Source organism: Elephas maximus, chromosome 9, assembly GCF_024166365.1.
Source record: "Elephas maximus indicus isolate mEleMax1 chromosome 9, mEleMax1 primary haplotype, whole genome shotgun sequence".
NCBI lineage: Eukaryota > Metazoa > Chordata > Mammalia > Proboscidea > Elephantidae > Elephas > Elephas maximus.
This window is the reverse complement of record NC_064827.1, coordinates 16,738,397-16,750,814: the sequence shown is the minus strand read 5'-3', so window position 1 is coordinate 16,750,814 and position 12,418 is coordinate 16,738,397. Positions and strand designations below refer to the sequence as shown.

At 39.4% G+C, this 12,418-nt stretch overlaps 1 protein-coding gene across 1 annotated transcript in view; it reads right to left on the bottom strand.

The window, feature by feature from the left end:
• KDM4C (lysine demethylase 4C) overlaps nucleotides 1-12,418 on the bottom strand; it is a 384,820-nt gene that overhangs the window by 154,264 nt on the left and 218,138 nt on the right. Inside the window, exons 14-15 of the mRNA XM_049896778.1 lie at nucleotides 10,497-10,710; nucleotides 9,182-9,258 (exon numbers count right to left, since the gene is read on the bottom strand). Coding sequence (XP_049752735.1) covers nucleotides 9,182-9,258; nucleotides 10,497-10,710 — 291 coding nt within the window. The remainder of the gene's footprint in view (nucleotides 1-9,181; nucleotides 9,259-10,496; nucleotides 10,711-12,418) is intronic.

Below are 12,418 nucleotides of genomic sequence, written 5' to 3'. Positions count from 1 at the left end.
AGTTCTCAAAGGGGTCAAGAGTTACTAGCTTACCAAGAGGTGGACTGTATTTACCTAATGAAATTTAAGAGTTGGGAGTTACATTAAGGAACACTCCAAAGATTAGGATTTTTAGAGTATGTTTCAACAAATGACTTAGATGCCTCAATCCGCATGCTTTAGCAACACTGTGAGGGTGGCTGTTTATAAATATCAATACCTCCAGTAGTTCTAGAACTTAATTTTGTGGCTACTATTTATGTAGAGAAAAGACTCCACTTTCTTTTACAAGTCAAATACAATACGCCTGTAGAGCCTGGTCAGAATATATAGTAACTGCTACCCAGTATGTTGATGCCACATATTTAGAATCAAGCAATAAATAAGTAAATGTACAGCCACCATAATATTTGCTATTTTTTATCACTGGAATGGCATATTCCACTCTATGTAAGAGGAAAAGGAAAGTTAAATCCAAATGATCATCGAAGTAAAATTTGGTAATAGCTACCTGTCCCTCCATTTAAAAAAATAAATGAGCAAAATAAGGGGCACAGTGTAGAACGGAACAGCCAAGATGAAAGCCTATTTCATGTTAGGGTTTTGATTTCTTAAAACCCTTTTGAGAAAAAATAGAACGTTATATGTTTGTTGTACATACACAACTTTATTATTCTGTGGTGCACAATAAAGGCTTTTCAGTAGATAATACATGTGTGCAATTGCCCAGATAATGCATTTCATTATACAGAATGAGAATTCTAATGTATAAAGTGTTTTTTCTATTTTCCATTACAGAATCTACTTTTTCATTGCATGGCGATATTCATCCAAGAATACAATGCATGTTTGCTCTTTTACACTGTATTACTATCAAGTGAAAAATTCTACCAAACTCTCCTAACGTAAGTAATAAAGAGATATATTAAGATAACAAGGAATCTAGAGGATAATGCGTGCTGCCAAGCATTCTTGAATGGCAGGTAGCACAGTTATACCAAGGCCTTGAAATCACTCTTCAAAAACCAAAGAAACCCCTAAAAAGATAAAATACTTAGGAATAAATCTAACCAGGGATGTTAAAGATCTATACAAAGAAAACTACAAAACACTACTGTAAGAAACCGATAGAGAACTGCATAAATGAAAATCATACCATGCTCATGGACAGGAAGACTCAACACTGTGAAAATGTCAATTCTACCCAAAGCCATCTATAGATATAACACAATTCCTATCCAAATACCTACAGCATTCTTTAACAAGAGTAGGAAAACTAATCACCCACTTTATATGGAAAGGAAAGAGGTCCCAGAGAAGAAAAGCATTATTGAAGAAAAAGAACAAAGTAGGAGGCTTCACACTACCTGACCTCAGAACCTACTAAACAGCTACGGCAGTCAAAACAGCCTGGTACTGGTACAACAACAAACACAGACCAAAGGAACTGAATCGAAACCCAGATGTAAATCCATCCACCTATGTGCACTGATCTTTGACAAAGGACCAAAGTCCATTAAATGGGGAAAAAGCAGTCTTTTTAACAAATGGTGCCGGCAATACTGGATATCCATCTGTAAAAAAATGAAAAAAGACCCATACCTAACACCACACACAAAAACTAACTCAAAGTGGATCAAGACCTAAATATAAAACCATAAACAGAAGAAAAAATAAGGACAATGCTATAGGCCCTAATACATGGCATAAATAGGATACAAACCATAACTAACAATACACAAACACCAGAAGAGGAACTAAATAACTGGGAGCTCCTAAAAATCAAACACTATGCTCATCAAAAGACCTCACCAGAAGAGTGAAAAAAGAGGCTACGGACTGGGGAAAAAAAATTTGACTGTGACATAACTGACAAGGGTCTAACCTCTAAAATCTACAGACTACTTCAACACCTCATCAACAAAAAGACAAATAATCCAGTTAAAAAATAGACAAAGGATATGAACAGACACTTCACCAAAGAGCACATTCAGGCAGCTAACAGACACATGAGGAAATGCTCCCGATCATTAGCCATTAGAGAAATGTGGATCAAAATTATGAAATACCATCTCACACCAACATAACTGGCACGAATCAAAAAAAACAGAAAATAACAAATGTTGGAGAGGTTGTGGGGAGACCGGAACTCTTATATACTACTGATGGGAATGTAAAATGGTATAACCACTATGGAAAACAATATGGTGCCTTCTTAAAAAGCTAGAAATACCATACAACCCAGCAATCCCACTCCTAGGAATATATCCTAGAGAAATAAGAGCCATCACACGAATAGACATACGCACCCTCATGTTCACCACAGCATTATACAATCGAAAAAAGACAGAAAACACTTAAGTGCCCATCAACAGATGAATGGATAAACAAATTGTGGTACATACACACAATGGAACACAAAGATAAAGAACAATGATGAGTCTGCAAAACATCTCACAATATGGATGAATACGGAGGGCATTACGCTGAGTGAAATAAGTCAATCAAAAAAGGACAAATATCTTATGAGATCACTATTATAAAAACCCAAGAAAAGATTTACACACATAAAGAAATAATCTTTGATGGCTACTAGGGAGGGGAGGGGTGGGGAGGGAAAACACTACCTAGATAATAGATAAGTGGTAACTTCGGTGAAGGGTAAGACAGTACACAATACTGGGGAATTCAGTATAACTTGAGCAAGGCAAAGTCATAGAATATTCACAGACACACCCAAACTCCCTGAGGGACCGAATTACTGGGCTGAGGACTGGAGATCATGGCTCAGGCGACATCTAGCTCAACTGGCATAACATAGTTTATAAAGAAAATTTCTACATCCTACTTTGGTGAGTAGCATCTGGGGACTTAAAAGCTTGTGAGCAGCCATCTATGTCTACTGGTTTCACCCCATCTGGAGAATGAGGAGAACCAAAGACATTAGGGAAAGATTAGTCCAAAGGATTAATGAACCACAACTACCACAGCCTCCACCAGAATGAGTCAAGCACAACTAGATGGTGCTCAGCTACCACCACCAACTGCTCTGACAGGGATCAGCATAGAAGGTCCCGGACAGAGCTGGAGAAAAACAAAGAAAAAAAATGCAAACTCACACACAAAAAAAAGACCAGACTTACTGGTCTGACAGAGACTGGAGAAACCCTAAGACTATGCCCTCCCAGTAATGAAGTCATCCTGGAGGTTTACCATTTAGCCATAGATAGCCATATAAAACAAGCAGTAACACATGTAGTTATTGAGACTAAACGGGCATACCAGCTCAGAGGCAAGGATGCGAAGGCAGGAGTGGACAGGAAAGCTGGACAAATGGAAATGGTTGAGAAGGGCAGAGTGTTGACATGTCCCAGGGTTGGTAATCAGTGTCACAAAACGATATGTGTATTAATTGTTTAATGAGAAACTAACTTGCTCTGTCAACTTTTACCTAAAGCACAATAAAAAAAATAATAACAATAAAAATGTTCTACATCCTACTTTGGTAAGTAGCCTCTGGGGTCTTAAAAGCTTGTGATTGGCCATTTAAAATACATCTATTGGTCCCATCCTGTCCAGAGCAAAGGAGAATGAAGAAAATCAAAGATACAAGGAAAATATTAGTCCAAAGGATTAACAGATCACGTGAACCACAGCCTCCACCAGCCTAAGCCCAGAAGAACTAGATGGTGCCTGGCTACCACCGACTGCTCTGACAGTGATCACAGGAGAGGGTCCCAGACAGAGAGAGAGAAAAATATAGAATAAAATTCAAATTCACACAAAAAAGACCACACTTATTGGTCTGACAGAGACTGGAGGAATCCCGAGGCTATGCCCCTTGGACACCCTGTGTCATGGATTGAATCGTGTTCCACAAAAATATCTGTCAACTTGGCTAGTTCATGATTCCCAGTTTGTATGATTGTCTACCATTTTGTCACGGATGTGATTTCCCTATATGTTGTAAATCCTATCACTATGATGTAATAAGATGGATTAGTGGCAGTTATATTGATGAGATCTACAAGATTATATAGTGTCTTAAGTCAACCTCTTTCGAGATACAAAGACAGAGGAAAGCAGAGAGACAGAGGGACTTCATACCATCAAGAAAGCAGTGCTGGGAGCAGAGTGTGAGCTTTGGACCTGAGGTTCCTGCGTGGAGAAGCTCCTAGACCAAGGGAAGACTGATGACACGGACCTTCCTCCAGAGCTGACAGAGAAAGCCTTCCCCTGGAGCTGACACCCTGAATTTGGACTTCTAGCCTACTAGACCGTGAGAAAATAAGTTTCTCTTTGTTAAAGCCATCCACTTGTGGTATTTCTGTTATAGCAGCACTAGATGACTAAAACGCCCTGCAAACTCAGGACTGAAGCCACTCCCGAAGCCCACCTTTCAGCCAAAGATTGGACAGACCTATAAAACAAACAATAACACACATGAGGAGCATACTTCTTAGTTCAATCAAGTGTATGAGACCAAATGGGCAACACCTACCCAAAACCATAAGGCAAGAAGGGACAGGAAAATCAGATAAATGGACATGGTGAACCTGGGGTAGAAAGGGAAAGAGGCAAGAGTGCTGACACCATATACGGATTGCATCAAATGTCACAAAACAATTTGTGTGCAAATTTTTGAATGAGAAATTAATTTGCACTATAAATTTTCACCTAACACACAGTAAAATTTTTTAAAAAACAAAGAACGTTCCCTTTAGCTCATAAAAACTGCACCAAGCAAGCCAATAATTACCTGTCACTTGCTCTTCCTCCTATACTTTTCTGTTACTCTTCACCTCTGACCAGGTTAGGAAATGCATATATTTAGTTTTTTTCTGATGGTCCTCAATTCTTATGGAAATCGAATTAAAGTAAAAGAAATAAAGGGCAAAACAGCATAAGGAATTTTAGGGTCAGAACGGACCCCAGATATACACCTCTAGTCCAAACTTCTCATTACTTTGCATTTTTACATCTTCAGATTTCGTTTAGAACACAGGCATGAGGGCTACCACATCCACCCCATCTGGCCTCCAAGATTTATTTCAAGTAATAAAAAATCTTCCTAGGAAAATACACCCAAAGTGCTACTTTATTTGGAATTCTTCACACTGACCATGAAAAACCACAGCATGGATTTAACCCTACCATGCCCAGAGGACTGGCAACTCATGGGTGGTTAAAGTCTCAGATCTGAGGATGATGTGACTCTCCACAACGTTAAGTTACCAATCTTCACATGCAGTTTTCACTCCCATTTACAGCCCTCCAACAAGAGCAATGAAGACGGAGCAGCAGCAGACAACAATTCGTTCTGTTAAAAGTAAGGTGGCCTTGAGTCTAAGCTGACTATCAACAACAGCAAGAGCCCACACCCCGATCCTTCCCTAAAAGGTCTCAGAACAAACATTCAAATTTCCCTTTTCTTTTTTCTGAACGTCTTATCGTGGTGTAAGTGAAAGTTTACAGAGCAAATTCGTTTCCCATTTAACAATCTATATATGCTTTGTCTCATGACATTAGTTGCACTCCGCTCAGTGTGTCAGCACTCTGCTCCCCTTCCTCCCTGGGTTCCCCATTTCCATTTGCCCATCTTTTCTACCCCTTCCTGCCTTCTGAACTTCGTTTCTGGGGAAGTGCCGCCCTTTTGGTTGACTGTTCTGAGGAGCACATTCCTCATGGATGTTACTGTTCACTTTACAGGGCTGTCTATTGTTTGGCTGACGGGTGATATGGTGGGAAACGTTCCAATTTCTTGGCGAGAAACAACCACAAAAGAGCTGTTATCCCTCAAATTTAAAATAAGAGAGTCTTATCCAAATTCCTTTAACCATGTTGATGAAATACGACAAAAGGCTAATGGGACAGAGTTTGTTAATGAGCAAAGACTGGCTGAGTGAGAATTTTAGATAAAATCTAACTCTGGAAAAGATGCAAACCACAAAGGAAATTGTTCTCCAAATACCTGCTTATGCTGAGTTACTCTTTAGAATTCTGTATTATAAATTCTCCAGAAGATTACATGAAAAATCCTATCATGGATTAGCTTACTAACCTCTGATACTCCATAGAACATTGAGCATTTGGATTATTAATTCTTAGGTAACCAGCCCACTCCAGACACTGAACTAAAACCCTCCTTCATAATTAGAAGCACAGTCCTACAGTAATGTTCAGGTGATAATGAAACATAAAAGATCACAGACATGCCCACACATACATACCTATGCAATATGAGGGTAAAAAGAAACTGGTAAAAAGAAGCCAGAAAGAAAGCACTACAGATTCTGTATTTTCACAGTGAGAATATCTGTGTTACATTTCTAATTAGCTGTAGCTTGTAGTCATTTTATAGTGGGAACTGATAACAAACTACAGAAATTCGGGTCAAAAACGATGAGATTCACATTAAGAATCAATTTGAAATGAGCTGCAGGCTAGCAGCTAAGCGCCTAACCCCTGCGCCCCTGGGCTCCTTAGTCAAGCACAAGCCACAGTGAACTACCACCTGAGCCCAGCTGCGCTATTAGACTGTCGCTAGCCTCGTCAGAGCCTCCATTTAAACAGGAGGTCTAGGGCTTCTCCGGAATCCAAAACTGACCATGTGATTCTGATGCCTGAAGAAATCAGGTCTGAGGACACTTTTAGAACGCAATCATTTCATCCACAGAATTCAAAGAAATCGTATTGAGTGTCCAGTATAAATTAATATTCCAACACCTGCTGCCACGCTGAATCAGGGTGTTAAAGTCAGAATTATCAATGTTACTTCCCAGCAATACTTAAAACGGCAACTCAATGATTTCCCAGGAGGAACGCTTTAGGAATAGAGCTTCAGAGACGAAGTTCACTCACAATCGGCAAATTGAAAGAACAATGGGCCCACTGTGAATCTGGGTCATTTCCAAATAGAAATAAGAAATTATGTGAGTCTGAAAAATCACAGTAAAGTTGTATTCCAGAATTCCCAGTTCTATTGCAAATCAAATGTTACCTGCATGGTTTCAATATCAAAATACAAAATGGCACACTGTATTTTCTAAGGGGTGGGGGGATTAAGGAAGATGCATTAAATCAGTTCCAAAGAGTAATTAATCTGAGTATTTCCTTCTGAAGACATGCTACGTAGACACATGATGAGCGAGCAGAAGCCACTTCAGAAACAGTCTGGGCAGCCTACGCCTGGCCCTGCTCTGCCATGCGAAGGACAGCACTACCTGGGGCAACAGGACTGCTCAGAGTGTGAGCACAAGAGCTGAGCACTAACTGAATGGAACAGAGAACTCTTCAGGCCTAGGGGAACTGGATTAGAGTTAAGGCTGATTTCTCAATCTATACTTCAGAGTGACTGAGAAGAAATCACGGGTCAAACTGTGGTTCTACACGGCCTTTATTCGGGTTCACGCAACAGGAACAGGGCCTGCTGTTACTATTAGCATCTCATAGATAAGATTATTAGGCCTATAAAGAGTGTCCATCATTTCCACCTTTTCCCTTCATAACCCAAACTGAACTCTAATGATAAAAAATCATTCACAACGGCACCCCTCACAGACTTCTTTAATTTATAGTTGTCATATATCTCTTTCCATACAAAGCACTAAAAATACATAACCATGCCAAAAATGTTCACCGTGCAAGGCATTTTCCTTACAGTGTACTTCACGTTTTTAACTTTGATTGCAAGGAAATGTAATCCTTTTTCATTATAAATCTTTGAGGAATAAAGCCAATGCTACTATTATGACTGCAAGCACCCAGCTGAGCAGGGCTCTGTGGTCATGAGTGGGGACATAGTGTGTAGACCTGGAAGGTCCATACTCCTAAAGTTCTCATAGTTCTTCAGAGAAAAACATAATCAAGTGGCAAAACGAGCAGGAAAGTGGACAAACAGAACAAAACACAATGACTGGGTCTAAGCTAACATTTCAGGAGTCTTTAGGAGAAACGATATAGACCAAGGGGACTTTGTGTTCCCAAGCAGAGGATCATTGGTTGTTGAAGGTTCTACCTCAAGTTTACAGCAATGCCTGGCACAGAGAACATACTCTACAATCTGTCAAGGTATGAATGTATGGGTGACGAAGTGGGAGAAAGGCCTCAACCTGGTTGAAATGCTGAGCGTGAGCATGGATTTTTCAGGAGACAGTAAGGGTACCCCACCTTGACTATTACTTAGATGACCTATTTTCAAGAATTGCAGAATAGGGCTGGGCAAGAACACGAAGGCTTGAAATCCAAGTGTGGACCTGCTGTGGTAAAACAACTGGCAGTTTCTATAGGCTCCTGAGCAGGTGAAGGACACCTAAAAATATACAGGTAGTCTCCAATTTACAACAGGGTTCCATTCTGATAATTGTCTTCAGTTAAAAAAAAAAAAAAAAAAAAATTTTTTTTTTTTTTTTTTAAGTCAGTTCTGATATAAGTCAAATACCTGAGGCTTCTTATGGTTGGGGCCCTGATGGTGCAGTGGTTAAACATTTGGCTGCTAACCAAGTGGTCGGCAGTTCAAATCCACCAGCCACTTCTTAGAAACCCTATGGGGCAGTTCTACTACGTCCTATAGGGCCGCTAGGAGTCAGAATTGACTTGACAGCATCAGGTTTGGTTTTTTGGGTTATGGGCATGGTCTACAATGAAGCTGGCATCAGTGTCGTATCAATGATGCTGAAGTTGTAACAGCTGTAGGGCGTGTGCACAGCTCAACTGTCATATGTCGTTAGAGTTGAACACTGCCCACCTTTTTTATCCATTAAGATTCCAAACACTGACACTGACTTCATTGTAGACCAAGCCATAGCCTGCTACACAGCAATGTTTTGAACAGTAAATCATAAAATTGAACACCTTGTGAATGAACACCTGAGAATAACATCAGCAAATTACACATTACAACACTGTAAGTAGTAGTTCGTATTACTTATGCAAACATGTGCAAAAAAAAAGAGGATCTTAAGTGCAATTTGTCATAACTCAAATAAGCTTTAAGTCGGAGACTACCTGTATATCTAATACTCCTACAATGCATACAGGGCCAGCGTGGAGGATGAACTGGAAAGGAAAGGCTAGGAATACAGTTGAATATGGAATCTACACACAAGATCATGTGTACCATCTTACCTTTCTACTAGATTTAAATGTGTCCAGAGGGCATGGGGTGTGGGAGGTACCAAAGATACTAACACAAGTCACTTACAGCTGTCCACGCATTTCTTGTGCACCGGGCACACAGCCATCCATCACAGACCTCACGAGAAGGGATGCCGTAACAACCTAAAAAATAAGAGTGTGGACCCAAACATTAGGTCTTTTGCATCTTTAAAATATTACACATTTCAACACTCAATAAAGAGACCCAAGACAACTGCCTATCATACTGATTTGACTCCTAGTGCTTGGAACAAAACATAAGCAAGACTGTCTCAAAGATGCTTTTGGTTCTTATACTGCTTAATTAATATAGTCTAAGGAATTATAAGAGCATGAGTCTTAATAGCTACTAATGATCAAAACAGTTGTCATACAGCTACAGGTTATAAGTCTTCAATAGGAAATAACAAAATTATTGAACTGTCAACTGTAGTTATTGAGCCATGCAAAACAAATTTCAGAATACGTTGCAATCCAGAGAGGAGAGTTTTGAAAATTTAGGGATCATACAATAATTAAACTTTGAAATTATATTTTTGAAACAATTTAAAATTACATTTCAAAAATTAAGTTTAATTAGCTTTAATTTCAATGATGGGGGCAAAGAATTTGCAGTCCATGGTTAGTGAGGAAGAGATGTCTTCAACTTTGACTTGCCTGCCCAAAAATAGCAAAGTAAGGAGATGGCTGATGACACAAATACACGTAGCAATACCTGGTCCCAAGAAACACTTGTTATCTGACTTCCTGAAATAAGAGGCTTTTGAAAGATTTAAATGATGTGATATTTAAAATCAAATTGCTGTAACATTTGAGGTGGGAATAGAAAATAACAAGAGTATAATTACCCGAAGAAAAGCCTATCATCATTAACCAAGACCGTGAAATCATGAGTTCAAGCATATGTTTATGAAATATTGTGACTACATCACATAGCTAGCTCAGGAGTCAAGATTAAATATCAATTTTCTCGTGCTTTGGTGCTTTGCCTCATATATATGTTTAACAACAAAGAATGAATGTATATATGCATATGTGTTTCAAACTGATACAAACAAGATGGTTGCTATACTTGTATTTCAATCACAATGTCTTCAAATCCCTTGTGGAAGCTGACGGTATCAAAAAAATAAATAGTAGATAGGGAGAGTATTTCAAACATAAGACAGTTACTGCTCCTGGATAAACACAGCAATATCCATATAATAAACCACAGAAATTGCATGGACAAAGATAGACCATACATTAGTAGGTCAACAGAACACATGATTTGGTAAGAACTAGAATGATTCAAGACATAAGATAAAGACTATGTGAAGGACTAAAAAGCCAGTGAATGACTAAATGATAAGTTCATTTACTTGCATGAACCCGTACGTAGCACTTTGCACAGGAAATCAGAAGGCTTGTTCCATCCTCTTCAAGGAAGGCATTGGGTGGAGAATATTCTATATTTTCCTCGCTATAAATAAAACACATCTCAGGAATGAGTGGCTTAGTCTTTTCTCCTGAAGTAATCACTTCATCTACTTTTGTCTCCCATCTAGAATCATTTTCTTCATTGCTGCTGTCTGGCTGAAAAACAGAACATTCACACATGAGTGAAAAACCTGGAAAAGAGCTTCTCATTCGTTCTGGTCAATCAAATCCACTAGCAGCTGCACCTTCCAACTTCCGTTGTTTCTCCTCGATCCAACTATTGTTATTTGTCAATGCTGCTTCTGGAGCTACTGAAGCTGTGATCTTGAGAAGCATCGATTCTGCTGACAAATTTGTCTCTGCTTCTTTATTTGCACTAGCCTAACAGACCTATTTGCATTGACTAAAGAAAATCACCTGGTTCCACATGAAGGGGTGTTTTCAAAGACCCCAGTTTAAATCTGTGCAACAGTACTGAGAAAGTTTTCTGCCTCGTCGGGAACTTTTAGAAGAGTAAGAAAAGTATCTGGTGCCTGTTGCTAAATGTGAAAGGACAACATTGCAAACAAAATACATGAAAGGACAACATTTCATATATTTCTCCTCAAAATACATGAAATTTACTCTAAAAATTTATGCTAAAAATCTCACAATTTTACTTGGATTTTTTTTTTTTCCATTGCCAGAGAAATATACAGGCAGATTAGGATGCAGAAATAACCCTAAACAAAAAAAATTAAGGTCTAAAAGGGAAAATAAAAAAATGTTCTGTCACTAGTGCTGCATTCAAAGATATCCAGTGAAGATACTACTTCCTCTAGTTATAAAAGTCTGAAAATACGGCATATCACATATTTTTGTGCTCTGAAACATCTGAGCTGAGTAATGTCTGCTTTACATAGATCTCTAAGGGATGTGATCTTGAATAAAATATTTCTGATTCTATTAATGAAAACAGGAACTGAAACACAATGTTCACATCCATGTACTTGATAACATGTTGTGCCTCAAAACAGACCGTGTAGTACCACACTCACTAGACTCCTAAGGAACATTTGGCCTGCATTAGTGCTAGAGACAGTGAACGTCCATAAGCTGAGATGCCATCAGTACAATGCATATGGAATAATGTCAAGAACCGAATAATGTCAAAAACCGTATTAAGTTCAGCTGGCCAATGAAGGTGAACTGGCCTATCCAGTTTGTATCAGCATGGTGTGTCCTCTGCCCATTCCACATGGAAAAATCATAAGAGATATTGAAAATGTGGACCCAGGGTTGACATTTATATTATTTGAGAGCGATGTTTTCAAACATAAAAACAGAAGTAGGTGTAAGCTCCCTGTGATGGTTACGATTGCGTGTCAACTTGGCTGGGCCATGATTGTCAGTGGTCTGGCAGTCGTATGATCCTGTGATCACCCCCATGATGGGATGTGCTGTGAGTAGCCAATCACCTGAAAGGGAGTTTCCTTGGGTGTGTGGCCTGCATCAAATATAAGTGGAAATTCTGGCAAGCCTCGTGGCTTTTGCTGGCTCTCAATCCTACAAGTGGCTCCTGTTCGTCCAACCTCTGGTTCTTGGGACTTGAGCTAGCAGCCTACCTGTGGTCTTGCCTGCGAGTCTTGGGATTCGTCAATCTTCATAGCCTGTGAGCAAAACCCCTGCTCTCTGACCTGTCAGTCTTGGGTTCACCAGCCCCTGTGGCTGCATGAGTCAGGGAAGGTCTCCAGCCTGACCCACAGACTTGGGATGCTCCAGTTTGTACAGCCTTGTGAGCCACTTCCTTGACATAAATCTCTCTATATGTATTTATATGCTTTACTGGTCTTGCTTCTCTAGAGAACCCAGCCTAAGACATTCT